At 46.7% G+C, this 16,362-nt stretch overlaps 1 protein-coding gene across 1 annotated transcript in view; it reads left to right on the forward strand.

Annotated features, from left to right (window-relative positions):
- The first annotated feature begins 6,930 nt into the window (after nucleotides 1-6,930).
- Nucleotides 6,931-16,362, forward strand: part of LOC144123832 (uncharacterized) — a 77,510-nt gene continuing 68,078 nt past the window's right edge. Inside the window, exons 1-5 of the mRNA XM_077656571.1 lie at nucleotides 6,931-6,962; nucleotides 8,275-8,294; nucleotides 11,417-11,589; nucleotides 14,171-15,692; nucleotides 15,803-15,948. Coding sequence (XP_077512697.1) covers nucleotides 6,931-6,962; nucleotides 8,275-8,294; nucleotides 11,417-11,589; nucleotides 14,171-15,692; nucleotides 15,803-15,948 — 1,893 coding nt within the window. The remainder of the gene's footprint in view (nucleotides 6,963-8,274; nucleotides 8,295-11,416; nucleotides 11,590-14,170; nucleotides 15,693-15,802; nucleotides 15,949-16,362) is intronic.

Genomic DNA, 16,362 nt, shown 5'->3' on the forward strand with positions numbered 1-16,362 from the left:
ATTGGGACCGCAGCGGTGGCCAACTGGTTGAGCATCCACCTCGCATGCGGGAGGTGCGGGGTTCGATCCCCAGTGACGCCGGGTACCCACCGGTGATAGAAAAGCTTACCCCTCGTCTGGTGCTCGGCTTATTTAGGGTGAAATGCTTGGGAATGGGTCTTTGACCCCACCTTGAGAAGTCGAAAATACCTTGTGCCATGGCGCTCTTTGGCCATAGATGCCCTTGCGCCATAAAAATCCGTATTCATCATCGTCATCATGTTATTGGGTGATATGTGTAACCCAGAAAAGGAAGGTATCGAAAGCCTGCACCTACCACTGTCAAGGAGAGGTTTCTAACACGACATCGTTAAGGCTGCCATTCAGCAGAAAACCCAGCGTTATCCAGCCGGCATTGTGTAAAAAAACCGCGCCACGCAGGCATGTCTGGAATAAAAGTAACTGAAAACAAGATTTGTAATTTAAATCAAATGGCAGCATATGTCTCAAACTACTTCACCTCATAAACCAATAGATTTTGCTTAGAAAAAAAGATTAAATTTCACTTTGACTTCAAAGACCCTTGGGTCACCAGCCAGGCACACTCTACCAAGTAGACCGTGCTGGCACATTGGCTGTACTGAGGTAAATAGAGGGGAGGGGGGTGATGTGTGTGTGCAGTTGGCTTCATTTGAAGCTTAATAATGTAATTACTGCAGTGAACTAGAGATATGCTAATCAGTGAGAAACCAGTTAAAGTAATATAATGTAGGTGAACTGCATTCTCCAAGGGTTCAAAGACAAGAGTGTGGAACCTGTGTTCAGATAATTGTGATACATGTGCGAACATGAATGAAAAACAGTGACTGTGTGTGTGAAGAGAAACCACTGCAGGGAGCCATTAACACTTTCACATAATGCCATTAAATGCTGAGATTACGTGTCCTCCTACTATATTGGGGAGCGAGACAAGTTGCTATGCCTTTTAGGTGCTGCAACTTGTCTGAGTAAGGTGTGTTTTACATGTACAGTGAAAAGTTACAGGAAGCCTGTATTGCCAAAATAATTTATTTTCATCACTGTCCTTCATGAATCCTAGTATTCATTATACAGCCAAATTGCGAATCATTACCTAGTGCAACAATACATATTAGACAATATGCCTCGTGCAGAAAGATAATTTTTTTCGACAGACCCTCCTTTCATAAACGTTCAACAGTGGTGTACACGCACATATTGTTGCCTAATTTGCAAAGAAAAGTACCAACAGTCATCTTTGCTAAAAAAAAGGTGGAAGCACGTACAGTGACGGTCCAGTCACACATAAGGGTGTAGAGGGTAAACAGGTTGTCTGGGATTTTTCTTAAAGCCGCCGAAAAATATCCCCAATTTGCATGAAGCAAATTGCAAATGGCTGAGTCAATGAAAATGGGATCTAACACAGTTTGACTGGGAGGTTGATAGCCCAGCACACAAAATTATCCCGGAAACCAAATCACGGGAAAAGATAAAAATCCCGGACCTGGGAACACCACGCGAGGAACCCAGAAAAATCAATAACAAAGTTCAGTACTACTACTATTACTGTCAATTTCCAGCTGGATTACTGAACTGGATCGTACCCTTCCAGCTGCGAAAGGCCATTTGGAGCTTTATTAGTGAAATTACGTCCAGCTGCATAATTTACACTTCCAGCTACCTTCAACTGAATTTGTGTAGAATTTGTAGGTTTTGGTCACGGGTACAAATTTCACTTCGAAGATGGCAATGGGTAGCCTGACAAAACTCTGCCCAAGCCTAGCATTGCCATCTCGAAGATAATGATCATGAAATAATCGCCTGACTTTTTCCTGAAGAAAAACAGTTCATTGCTGTATAACGACTTGCAGCATGTGTAAGAGGCAGCCTAAAGCAAGCACGCAGAGGCAACCAAATGCCATGAAGCAAAGCATGTCGCAATCTTGCCACACAAACGGTGCCACGCAAGATGTGTTACACCCTGAAGAGATGCTGTAAATGACTGCAGACGCAGGGACCATGCTGTAGTTTGAGCATGTTATGGACTGCTGGCTCTCCACAAACACCAAAGTAAACAGAAAAGCACTGGTGAAAGCATGTCCAGTCAACACTATGATGCTAGAAGGAAAACGTTTTGGTGCCTTCCTGTCTTTCACTGAAGCACCATATAAAATGTGTGTTGTACACGAACAGAACATGTAAGGAGGCACTACAAGGAACGGCATTTCTTCAAAATCACCATAGCATGTTTTGAAGCACACACTCAGAAAGTTGGCTGACGGTAGGCGTAAAGTACTTGGTACACTTCTTGAGTCACGAAAAAACTGCAGCACCCAAGAAAAATTCAGGGGGACACTTTGTCGACCTAAAGTGCGGTGAGGCAAAAGCCTTTAGCGCAGTGTTGCTGCTTGTGTCGCTGATGTGTGGTTAAGATATTGATTAAAGACTACACAACTGTTCGCTTCATAACACTTTCTCATTAGCACGCGCACGCTTTATTGCTGGAGACCCAGGAGAGCGTTTAGGCGGCATCCTTCCAGACCAGCATTCAGGAAGCATCTGGCAAGATTGCCTGGGAAGCGCTCCTCACGAACGATGGTTGCGCCACTCAGTGACGTCGCACGCATGTGCAGTAGGCTTAAACGCAGGTATTAAGAACTAGTACTGCAAATTAACTAATTACTATTTAACTGTGAGGACATTTGCCTGCTTACGCGGAGGAATGTGAAAGCATGCGTTTTGAGGAAAGGAAAGGATTTTGAGGGAAGGACCCAGAGATCATGTCTCGAAATCTTGGTGGACACCTCAACCACGTTTGATCGATAGCTATACTGTGACACTTTTCTGCGAACATCCCTGCTGGCAAGTCATGAGCCTATAAAGGCTTTCGCCTTGAAACTAATATCTGTTGTCATGCATACCATTAATGAATTGAAAGCCAAAAATCTGGTTGTTTATAAAAGAGAAACAAAATGAAGACTTGAACAGCTTCTTAGCAGTATGCTGTCAAACTTTAAAAAAACGAAAATGTTCACGGATTGCTTGTGGAAAAGCTACATCTGAAAACAATGGCAGTGAGTGCGATTCCCACACGCAGCTGATCATACACTTCCTGTCTGTCAGGTAGAACCAAAATGATGTTGTGTCCTCCTCCTTGTTGTAGATGTTTATGCTCATGCTATTATCACCACTCGCCGGTGGTGTCATGATCCTGCAGCTGAGTGTGCATGAATGCGTTCGGTTACACAATGCAAGCTGTGCTGATCTTCGAAGAGATCTCTTGACCATGCCGTGCAGCACTTGACATCTTTGCAGACAGCTTATGTAATCATTCAGGAGCCTGGTATGGCCACTCAGCTAGGTAACCAGCCCAGCCGAGGCGTGAGCGAAGATGGATCTGGCATCAGGGCTTTAGAGCACGAGATCCCATGGTGAGAGTGGTCCACCACATATGCATTTGACGCACACTATCACCTGCAAGTTAATGTTGTACACTGAAATCTTCGAACAAGCTTGACATTGCGTTCCCAAATATGTGAAACTGTTGAAGCTGCATGTCCAACTGCAGTCAAATTTCACGTATGATTGTAAAATGTAAAGTATGCTCAGTGAAAAAGCAATCATTATTGCCAAAATGAACTGTTTCCATAATAGCAACAGGTACTTCATTGCAGATTTTCCAAACTGATGTCCACAAATAATTTCATATTAGAGTCTTTTTATATTCACTAAAAGAAACAACTACAAAATATATTGCAGGGAAGGGCACAAGTTCAAATGTTTATTACTACTTCCAGTTTTTTAGTATATGCATGCTTTTGCATTTTGAACCGATCAAAATGAGGCTCATTGAGGTCAGTAACAGAAATCCAAAGCCACTGAAAAGCACTGCGTGCCACCCACACCTATCTCTGCTGTCATCTGAAAACTATAAGTCATGATTCATTTACATTATTTTGATCAGCAGTTCTATTTACACTGTCCTTTCTTGCTCAAAAAACTATGTATAAATGCAATCAGACATCTCTAGCTGTATGCAATCGTTCTCCAGGTAAACACGTTAACCCTTCATGCCTGCCACAACAAAATAAGCTCGTGCTCAGCAGTTTGACGATTTCCATGCGGGCGGTACAGGATAATGGAGATATTCCACACAAATGGGTCATAGATGGATGCCACACAGACTTCTTGTGTGCTGGCACCATCACCGGCAGGAACAGCACAGCTGTAAAAAAAATGTACAAGACTGATATATTTTTGTTTTCCGTCTGCCCTTACAGAAATAATTACAGAAAAATTTTTTTCGCCCTCCTGCGGTCATTTACATGTGACTGCTTTATAACTGATGCTTTAACACTGCTATGAAAATTTCAGCTTGAGTTGCAAAATCACCTTTCTGTGCTTTATTAGTAATGCTTTAGCCGGGTTATAGTATTCTTTTAAACTTTCACGCATTTTTTTTTCACACTTAAGGGAACGACTGTGTGCTGCACACACTCATGTGCCTGCTTTGAAGTCATTTTCAGCCTGCATGCAAAATGAATGAGAATGATGCTGCACAAGCTGTAACCGCTATACCTTTCGTTTAAATTACCTCAATGATGCTGGAGGCGTCACGTTGTACCTTTCCCGACAGACGTTTACGCTGTCTTGCTGACACCGCTGTGATCAGATAGTGTGTCAGTGCACATGGATGTCTCGTTGAGAAGCCCGACACATTCCTGGAGCTTTTTGCTGGGCCATGTGAACACCTATCGTGTCTTCCACTCATCACGCGCGCAAAGCCCATCTGTTCAACGACGTTCACTGCTGGCGATCGCACCTCAGAGCTCGACAGTTTGCCACTTCCTCTCACCGCAATGCAACCTTGAATAGCCACGAGACCATACGCATCGTCTGGTGATTGCACAGACGAACTGTCTGTCAGAGACAACTCGAAAGCATCGTGGTGCTATCGAAAGTCGCTCCCGTCTTGAAGTTCTAGGGTTTAACAAACGATGAATAAATCCAACAATCAGCAAGACTCATCAAAACCCACCGCCGGCGCCGTTATTACCACGTTATATTAACCACACAGACCGGTGATCTCTCACTGCGAGCGAAGGGTTTGCAACGGGAGAGCAGTTAGCGCCCCGATGCGGCTGTACATTTAAGCTTTGGCTTATAACGCTCTGATCCGTTGCTTATTTCATATGTGCCCTTATGACGCCGTTTCACTGCATTGTGCAAGCAAAACAAGACTTCATGAGCTTAGTTTTGGCTTCAAATAAATACATGTCAAACTGCGGCGACCTAACGTCGTATAAATCAGCGTTGCATTCACTCATTTGCATAATTCGGGTACCTTTCGCCGGGCGAAATTATGGCGCGGAATTGTAGCCATTTTTAGCAATGGCGGCACATTGTAAAAATGATGAAACCTAAATTTGACATCGCTCCAAAATGTGTAATTATCACGTGCTTCACGTGACATTGTTCCAGCCAATCAGATTTCAGGAAGCGGCCATTCTCAGTGTGCATCTATTTTCTATAAATTGGCAAGTGGAGCGCATGTGTTCTCATACGTACCACGTGTACGTTCTTTTCCCTTTACAATAACTTATATTAAAATGTTTTTTCAATGCTAGTAAATTTGACGTCAGCGCGAAAAGTGTGTATGCAACAGACGATGATTGACACCCACTTTGCCCTGCCTTGTCGCTGACTGACACTTCTGACAGCCAATCGGAGAGGCAACATGGCGCTGACAGGCGAATGTGAATATCGAGAATAGACCCCCTGTACTGATCGGGCTTTCCGCTGGGTATTCCGGCGGAATCTCTGCCGCAGCAGCGGATTCCGTTCGATCTCGCCGCCGAATGTCCAAGTGTGAACGCGCCATTAGGGAGAGATAACATCGCTCGTGTGAATACCGCTCGACGAGACCGACGCTGCGCGCATGCGCATCCTTTCTTATCTGTGGGCAACCTACAAAACAGAGTGTCATGCAGAAAAACAGCCAAACCACCTAAAGTGGTTTGCCTTCTTTACACGACAACTGACTGGACTGGGAAGAGTACACATATTACAACAGCAGTAGTGAATCTTCAAGGCGGCCGAAGAGCTGGGTTGACAAGCAGTCTTGCATAAATTCGTGCCAAATGACACCAAAGAGCCCGCGCGACACACCGCAAATGGCCTGCAGCTATGAGGCGAAGCTGGTGTATCACTTGGTTTTACAATAGCACAGCAATCGCCCTTTTCCATGCTTCCAGTTTCCTCTGTGCGTTCCATCATACATTGAAAGAATTGATGAAGCGCTAGGACGGCCGCTTCAGAGAGGCGGGCGAGCATTGCAACAGTATAGAAGTTCCTTTCGAAGGCGTATTGTTTTTAACACGTCACGAGAAATGTTTGTTACGATACCTGACATACCCCCACAACGTTTAGAAGCTCAACCAGCTGGATGTTGATCCGAATCGTACTAGGTTCTTGTGTAGCCGTACATGCTGCGCCGTGCTCTACACTTCCTTGCAAACACACCAGAACAAACTAGAAAGCCTAGATAGCCTGAGTGGAAGGCATTTCTCAAGTGGCATCATAAGCGAAATGCGCAAGGCTGCAGACATCGGTATCGCCGATACCCCCGGCCGCCTTCGGTGTTTACGAACGCTGTATAGGTTTGAAAAAACTGGCGTTGCTCCATAAAGATATGTGAAAAATTAGGACACACGGCCGTTATCCGCAGGGCAGCAATTTTTATGCTGAACATGCGAGGGAATAACATTAAGGAAACTTGTTTCAGATAAATGCAGATTTGGCGAATGCACAATTTTCACGCTCGCGTACAGCGCACCCGCATGGCGTGATTGCAGATGAGACCATTCCGACGCCAAACTAGAGCTGGCATATGGCCAGGTCTAGACTGATAGGAAAGATCCCGAGTGAGCCCAGATGACGTCTAACTCTGAGCTACTGTACCAAAGGTGAGTACGGGCGCGCTCCACAAGCCCCAACAAAAAAGATGCTATACACCCCCTTCTTCATCGAAGCAAGTAGTATATATCTAAAACGTTCATAAATGCGCTTAGTACGGTAAGCGTGTCGTGTATTCAAAAAAGCTAACCCCAACGACAGCATAGGGCTTTCGAAGTTTTCTTCCTTTCGGCGGAGTTTTTCGTGCACCTCTGAAAGAAGTATGTTTGTGCCTCTTGTCTGTCATTCCGTACTACAAAGCTTAAAACGAGATGCCTTCATTATTGACTTAGAAGACCTATGTCTTTGCAGCTCACTACTAGTGTCATGCTGCTTGGGCTATGTGTCCAAAGGAAGACGCCTTAGTCATCGCAGCCTTGGCAATATCCGACGAAATCGAAGACAGATATGCTCTATAAGAAAATGTGGACCGTCAAATAGAGAACAGTCGAGTGCCTTTGTGCAAGAGCTATGTAGCTGGAAAAACACAGCAAAAACTCCCATGACGGTGCTATGAAGGAATAGTACAAAACAGGACTCTTCTCTCAAGAAATGTGCAGCAGACAGCACGACCGTGATAAAGCCGACGTCTGAAAAGGTCTTGCTTTTATTGGAAACACTACTGCAAACAAACTTCCGTGAGCAACAGTAGCCTCCACGGTGGCCCGAGCCCTGAAGAATGAAAGAATGCGCCGTATAAAGGTCTTGTGCCACAGGAACTGACCGACTCTGAAATGGCGCGTGCGCAGTTCGGCAGAGCTCAACAACACTTAACCTGCATTTATACTGGCTCCCTCGTGTTCTTGCGTTTCACTGATTACCTTATGTTCCATCTTGAGAGTGCGGCGAACAGCCAGAACATGAGCATGTGGCTTCGGCAGATAGCAGCCATCATCCCTACGCACCCTGTGCACTCTCCATGTGTTGAAGTGCGGCTAGGCATCGGGAGGGAGGGGAAAAGTATTTTTCCACATGGTAGCGGGCCGGTACAATATTTCGCAAAGGCCCATGAGTGGGCTGAGCGACACAAGAGGATGAAAGGATAGCGGATCAACAAGCATGCACTACCTTCCGTGCTCAATGGATCTCGCGTCCAACGATTTCTTCACGTGAAGTTTTGGTAAGTCCATCGGGAACTGCGCGGGACACTGAGCTCTACTACTGTTCTCAAGGCACTCATTGAGTATGCGTTCACCAAAACTGAGGATACCATGCGAGAGAATGCCTTCTGGCGATACGTGAAGTGCATTGAGAAATGCATTCAAACGAACTGGCGCCGACCACTAATGCTGAGCTCATAACTGGCTGCCCTATAAACGGCAGGGCCACCAAAGTCTTGGCCGGTGAGAGGTCGCGAAGCGGCGCTGCTCCGCAATCTGCCCTCTATAAATAGAGCAGCATAGAACACTAAGGACGCAGACGGCGTGGCACGACAGCTTCACGCTGTCTTGCCTTAAAATAGCTTAAAAATTGATCGCATAGAGATGTCTGACATATTAATATCGTACCGAAGAAGACGAAAACGGACGACGCGAAACCAAAATTAAAATGCTTTTTTCGACATACAGAAACTGAACTCGATGAGCACAAGGCAATTCCGTTGAAACTGTGTTTCCTGTGCCCAATATTGATAACGTAGTCCAGAAAGCAATAGAAAGCGCCACATGAAACTACTGAAGGTAAAGGCCTGCGTTTGGCTGCGATGCGTGAAGGATGAAACAGCCGGGATAAAACCAACGACCTTGGGACCAGCAGCCGAACGCCAAAGCCACTGAGGCATCGAACTCAGGAGGGGAGATCGTTGATGCTTTCAGGACAGTGAACTGTGAAGTGTCAATGAACGTAGCCAGTGCGTAAGCCAAACTTCGGTTGCGTAAGATCATAATTCAGAACTAGTATTTTTTCTTGTTTGCATGTTCATATTACAATTATTTTCGCGCATTCTGGTGACTGAGGTGCGAGCACTATTTGATTTTGGCATGTTGATGGCTAATAGTGCACGAAAGGCGTTCTGAACGCTAAGTATGCTAAAAGAAAAATTGAGGGGACTGCGTGTTAATACGTAATTACAGCCGACAATAGCGTAAAACGGATGTCTGGCATCGCAGAGGAACCTGCAAGCAAAAATGAACGTGCTATTTATTGACGCCCAGTGTATGCCCCCAGTAGGCAGAAGAACAGACTAAAAGGCTGCGGCAGCGAGACTGCCAGCGGGCACCGTTCGGGAAAAGAGAACTGCGCACAGAGTCGTACAGAAAAAGGTGACGACGCACTGACGCGGATTACGATGCGTGTTCCCTAACACGCTCTGGCGCGCGGGTCTCCGATTGGTCGACGCCTTTATCATACGTTATCGTTACCGGAGTACCGGGGGCACGACTGTGCATGCGTAACATTTACCGGAGGCGACCCCGGTACCAGGCGCACTTTTTACCATGATACCGTAATGGCCGACGGCTGAAGCCTTCATTCCGGTGGAAATTCGCTCTTTATTTCCGCTCATTCGCTTCATTGGGGACAAATCCTCATGTTTCCGATAAACAGTCTCATGATCTCGGAACGACGCTACTACTTCGCGCCGTGCCATTTATATCGCGTGAAATAGCAACCGATGCCGAGCGTGGGACAGCGACTTGTCAACCGAGTGAGCCCACGATTTGCACATCAGCAAAGAATCGCAGAACGACTTTACAACAGGACATACAACCTAAGCAGCATCTTGTCTACTCACTACAGTTTGCTTCACGTCATGCAGTTTGCGCTCATTTCAGAAATCTCAGAACGAGTAAATGCACTCCGACAGTAGGCGTTGGCACGGCAGGTCGGACGGCAGTGCTTTTGCGCAGAAAGCACCGAAACATGCCTTGGTAAGTGAACAAGTGTTCTCTTAAAAACGACGTGAAGGATGTTTAGTGCCAGAAGTACGTAAAATGCACGCCAAATGGCCCTTCAAGGGCTAAAATGCAGCCAACCTTACCGGCGAAAGCATATAGACTTGTCATTGCATCAAGCAACTAAAATACATGTGTATCAGCGTAGACTGACGTTTTATTCGAGGGTTGGGGTCCTCGTCTACCTCCAGCTACCTCTCGAAGGACAGCGGAGTCTGGCTACATGGATGGAGGGTCCGTAGTGATTGCAGCACAGGCAGTGGAGGAAATAAAGAGGGAGAGACAGAAAGCGGCTGGCTCCTTGTTTTACATATTGTTTTAGACAAAAGGGTGGGGCTACAGTTTCCGAAGGACTACACACATAATGAAAATAAACAAAAATAGTGCAAAACTAGAGACATCACTAATCTACTACGCGAGGTGGGAAAGAGAATCGATCAAAGCAAGATTCTACATGGCTCAGAGTCATTTTGGATTTGGGGAAGCTGAGAGCTTTCTTTACTCGTGAAGGTTGCTGGGAGAGACTGCACTGTGTTTCTGATTGTTATTGCGCCGCGTTGGGGCTGAATGGCCAGCTCTCTGTTGACTCGTGGTTTGAGGTCTTGGATTTATCTTTTCTTGCAGCCTTTGTGTAGTGTAGTATAGCGGCATTTTGTAGGTTTTAGAAAAGATGTTAAGGATCTCACCAAAAACGTGGTTTAATTTTGAAAACGACGCAGAAAAAAAATTTTGCAGAATGCTTACAGAAAGAATAAAAAATGGCGGTGGAACCCACAAGAAGAAGCAGCATGATCCAAAACTCACGAATGACACTATCATCACAATCAAATGCATACTTGCGAGACGAGCCAGCGATGAATGGAGTAACTCACCTTTGTTAATATTTGGAAATAGCGAAATGTTTTTTACGTTTGCGTAAAAACGTTTTGCTAAGAGTTTGTATTCTACTAGTAAACAACCTCTATGTCCTCCACGGAAAGATAATATATTTATAGTCAGCTAACGCAATGGCTTTCCCACCATAATTACAATAAATTCATCGTCACGTAGAAAACGGCGGAAAAAAGGCCACCTCCATGAGAAACGCTCTTGCGTGCCCAAAGCTCACAAAATAATCCCTGTCTTTGTTAAGAATGAAAAATTCTCCACATCCGAGAACTTCAGATACCACGCTACAAAGTAAACGAGAAAGCGAAGCAACTAGAACCCTTCCAAGATATTCCAGAAGATGTCGACTCTGTCATGAACCTCAAAAACATCCAGTAATGCGCGCCTCATACGCAGAGCTAGTTCTTGCTTCGCAAGATGGCAAACACTTCCAGGATTTACTATAGCACTTTCTTAGCAAGTACAAAATCATTTGATATACAGATGTATTCCTTGTTGTCAAGACGGGATACATAGAACGCTTTTTTTTCTTTGTAATACCCGTAGTCTTTATTGATTAATTTATTTCGCAATGCAAGGCTAATGCATGGGTAAATAAATCAATCAATAAAAAAAGTATCAAAAGTTGATGCGCATTGTTCACTTCTTTTTGTGTCCCTCTTTGTGTCGTCTTGGTCTTGTCTTAGTGGAGAAGAAGAAATGCAAGAGCGCGTTCACTTGGTCCTTCCACGCGCACCTCCGAACACCTGAGAAAGAAGATTTCAAGCCGCGTACCTGGCAAGGAAACTGCATCCTTGGCCGCCTAGACTCTGCTTCACAGCTGCCAAAGCATCCCAGCTTCGACGATATGTCCAAGAAAGTAAGCCGACGTTACCGAGAGCCTCACATGCGAACTGTGTTGCCCGCATCAGTGTTAAGCAGAATTCGCTCATCGCTCGGCAACATTTAGGCTCGCAAATTAGCTCTTCCCGCGTAAAAACAGTATTTCCTGTGCTTGACCTAATCCGTTTTTTTTTGTTGCTACATTGTCAGCAAGCTGAAATTAACTTCGCTGCCTCCATCCACCCAGAATCTGTAAAACCTCTGCTGTCTTAGGAAGGCTAAGGGTGGCTCGGCTCGTTGCAGCGGTCATATTTCTAGTGTGTGGCATTAAACTAAGCGCAGCGATACCCATTGTTATACGTTTTGGTGTCGATCAGGCGTCATAGCTTAAATAACGCTTATGCACTGTTACAATATTTGCGTGTAGGACCAGGGACGACATGTCACTGTGAACACACACATCCAGCAGTGGCCACGCTCGGCTGCATCGTTCACTAAGGCCTTTCAGTACGCGGCGATATCATTGCTCTTGGGTATACCAGCCGCCACAGTGTGCGAAAAGCGGATAGATTTGATGCAGATTTTTCGTGCTCACCATGCAAGAAACGGTTGACTGCCTACTATGAATGTCATTTGGGTCATATCGTAGGGGAGGCGCATATTTGATAATGATTTTTTTTAAATATGTAAAACGGCAAAAGGACGATTTAAGTTCTAACGTCTTCTTGTCTTAAGCTTGCATGTGTTACTGCGCGTCGTAAAAGTACGCGGCGAAATAATGCCCGCTATATTTCCTTGTTCGGAAATACACTATCGACTAATGGAAGCCACGCTTCGATAGGCCAAATTCCGACGTGCTGCCGCTTAGGGACCGTATCTCCAACCGAAGCTTTCCACTGGAATCGTGACGCCGAGCCATACAGAGCCTTGTCAAGGACAGGTGGGGCGCTGCATGGACTTACGATCCTGCTGACACCTGCAGTCCGAACTAACCAGCTCACTGCTAAGCAGCTATCTATGTAGAGACCACGGTTGCATATGATGTCGTTAACAGTCGTGGCCAACATGACAAGGGGCTCTTGATTTTCCAGTAACCAAAAAGGATTGAATGGTAGACCGCTAGGGGGGAGGGGGGGGGGGGGCGGGGTTGGCGAGCCGCATATTGCGCCCTGACAAATAATTTATCGAAACTAAGCTTGGGCGTCTTTTCGATAACTTGGCGCTGATACGTGCACCCTCCATGCCGACAACAATGTGGCGCTAGAGAGAGTCCTTTGAATGTATGATAGTAGGAGCCAGCTATGGAGTCCTGATTTAAAACTATTCTGCAATGAAAAAAACTATCGCCCAGGATTCGTCCCGTAAATATTCTTTTTTTTCGTCCGACATCCGCGTTGCTCCAGGCATTTTAAACGTGCCACTATTGTCGTTTACTGTTGCCTAACTTCCTGCAAACTTGCGTGACTTACACTCTCTTGAATGAGCCCATTATGGTGCTCATCGGCTTCCGTCATGGATTATGGCACAAAAGTGCCGCTCTACAGATGGCATGGCTACGTGTGTCCATCGCGCGCAATGTCTTTTACATTTACTAGTGCCTTACATAATCCAACCCCCCTGCCCATCAGTTACTAAGCGTATTGTATGCCTCGATAGTTCTGGCTACAGTCGTCCCCTCAACGGTAGCGGAATGGCGTCAAATATGCGGGCCGGGCCATCTGGCCACATAGGTAAACGCAGCAGACACAGGTTACAGTTTTCTGCAAAATTACAGGCAGCCGTAAGCCTTCGCAAGCGCGAAATTAACACTCGCTTTCGTCTACCCCCATAAGCGTGAACAGTTCTCGCCACCAATAGCAATTGAGTGTGGTATTCAACGAAAGTGAATGCCGAATGGGGCGCTGCGGAGACATGTTGCGCCCTGCATCTTCCAGAAAACTGTAACAGCATAAAACCAGAACACTTGCTGCGCCGCACTCGCTTGTCGTAGTTCACAGCAGTCTTTACTCTATTCCCGTTTTCTAAGCCAACATTCCTTTCATTCGCGGAGGCACGAGGCTCGGTGCATCTTTGCAAAGAACTAAGCTCCAGCCAAGGTAAAGAATCTGAGCTTATAAATTATACATTTCAGTGAGAAATCTGTCAGAGGCGAGTATTGGGGAAGCGGAAAGTCTGACCATTTTGTATTTTTTCCGAGGAGTTATATCTGCTAATGGTCTACGAGAGAGGCTTTGCTTTCCTATGGTTGCGTCATTAGATTTAAATTCCCCGGTCAGTAGGGTTTATAGAATCCTGAACAATCTTTTGCTGTGTGCCCACCTGTGGCTGTCTTGACCTTGGTGTTGTAGTAGTGGAAATAACATCGATGGACACAGAAAGCTATTACTGCTAGGAGGATAAAAAACAGGCTCAAAATTGTCTTGCAGTTAACATTAAAGAAAACTTTGTGCACCAGCGTAGCTTATGCGGTCGTCAGCAAGGGCCCTGTGTCGACAACTCTGCACATGGATAGAAAACGCTCAGATTTGCAGACCTGCGTAATTTCGGACGCGCCATACCGTCGTTTCGCCTTGGTAAGAAAACACTTAGTGCACTTTAATTACTGTAAACCTTTACAGGAGGACAATAATGAACCCGCTCAGAACCAGCCGGGCCCCAGCCATGTCGGCGCGTCGTCCCCAAGGCACGGCCACAAGAAGTCTAAAAAGGGTGATCCTGAACTTGTGTCAGACTACCAAAGGACCGGCAAAAGACGACAAAGCAGGGGTGGTAAGAGTAAGAAGCGAGACGGTGCTCTCTCCGCTGAAGCATCCGTCTTGCGGAGCCGCAAGGTCCCTAAATCTCGCGTAAAAAAGCGCTTTAAAGGACCACATCAAGACGAAAGAAAGTTGTCGAAGGAAATCCCCGCCGAGGATATCGTGTATATGAAGGCCGAGAGGGAGGATCTGTCTCCAAAGCAGGAGGAGAACATTCATGATGGACGCACTTCGGGATGGGAGACGAAAGGTCGCAAATCCCTGGGCGCAGACGACGCATTTCCGGTAGGGGCAACTGAAGGCCCTCCAGGGCAAGTCCCCGACGCAGGAGCCAAACTGTCTCCAACATCATCTGCACCAAGTACAAGAGAGCACTCTACCGTGGAATTTGCCGGCCGCGTCGATTCTCCGAAAGGCCAAGGCCATGAATGGGATGAAGGCGCAGCACGGCCTTCTCGGAGAGCCAGCGCTTTGAGGGGGCCATCTTTGACGTCACCAGAAATTAAGGAAGGAGCACTACACCAAGAAAGCTCCTCCCGCCGACCAAGCGCGATGCCTGCGTCTGAGGTCCCTCAGACGGGTGCCGGCGGTCAGGCCTCGGGAGAGCTCTACGATCTAAACGGAGAAATGGAATTACCGGAAGTGAAAAGTCCTACGCTGAAGGTGCAACAGTCAAAGCCTTCGACTGACCGATGGCCCATAAGAGGTCGATTTGATTCGGTCAGCCCAAAAGCGTTCTTGCCAGCGTCAGAGCACAGGAAAAGCGCACAAATGACAAGTGCGCCCTTTCCACATACGGCTTCAAAACAGTCCGTAATAACCGAGGGCTTCGAACACGAGCGATTAGTCGAGGAACAAGGGCTGGCGGCCAATGCTAAAGAAACTGCACAGTCTCCGCGAAGCGGCTTCGCCTCTACCGGACGCCCAGGCGCTAAGGACTATTTGTTCTCCGCAGACTTGCAAGCGGAGAAAACTGAAGCCAGACAAATGGCCAGTCCTAATCGCATGACTGATGGGTTTGAGTTGCACGACCCTCAGGAGCGCTTCCGGGGTGTTCAAGCCCGTCGTTCCGTAACAGTGCTTAAAGAAGAGCTTACTCCAGCAGTCGAGCCGCACAGATCAGACGGCAAAGAAAGGCTACCGGAAGCCGTAGAACCTGAGCCTGACCATAGTCCTGGCAAGTTGCAAGTCGCCGTATCCGTCGTTGACGGGCCAGTCCCTCTCAGCCAGGGCGCAGGGCACGAAAATAGGCTTCAGCAAGACCAGCCCGCAAATCCACCTGGCAAGCAGCATCCTCATCAAGTGCCTTCAAGAGCAGACACTTCACACCGCCCTGTGGGTGGAGCCCAAACACAGAGCGAGTGGGATGACCGTCTCCGTGGAGGTGAGCCTCAAAAGACGCTCTTTTGACGACATCGCAGGGCAGGCTAAATGCTAAAAGCGCGGCGGCACACCTCCAGCGGCGTGAGACATGAATAACACTCTTCGCCGCAGGACACGCACCGAGCAGAAATGTGGGTCGCAGCAGCCAGCAGCCGTCGCCGAGAGAAGCTCGGCCCAGGAAACCAAGCCGAGCGAACGTAAAGGGCCTTGGCATGCAGCCAGAGAGGAGCACACTGCATGGACGTGGAAACGTTGACGTGAGTATGACACTGTGGTCATTCTTGGCCGCGCTACTCTACTCTTACATCATTGCAGAAGCTCAGTTTGTTTTCCCATGATTCCTTCCTAGCTTCGATCTTTGCGCAAGCAATTGCGCTCAAATTCTTTCTCGGTGACGTCTCTACAGTGTATGCCACCCAACCTAATGTATCTACCTTAGAAACCCGTGAATAACTGAAACCTTAACGACGTTGTTGGCGGTGGTGTAGAAAAATTGCGTGTATTTTCTTCATAGCTTTCCATGAAAGGTTTAAAATTTGCACTTGAAGAACAACAATACGTGCGGATATTTTAAATTAAGTGTGTAGACCGCAGATTCATTCTACATCGTGTATTTTGATCCACAAAAAGTTATTTGCAACCAGAGCGAAAGCTACACAAATTTGCGCTTG

Source organism: Amblyomma americanum, chromosome 3 (assembly GCF_052857255.1).
Source record: "Amblyomma americanum isolate KBUSLIRL-KWMA chromosome 3, ASM5285725v1, whole genome shotgun sequence".
NCBI lineage: Eukaryota > Metazoa > Arthropoda > Arachnida > Ixodida > Ixodidae > Amblyomma > Amblyomma americanum.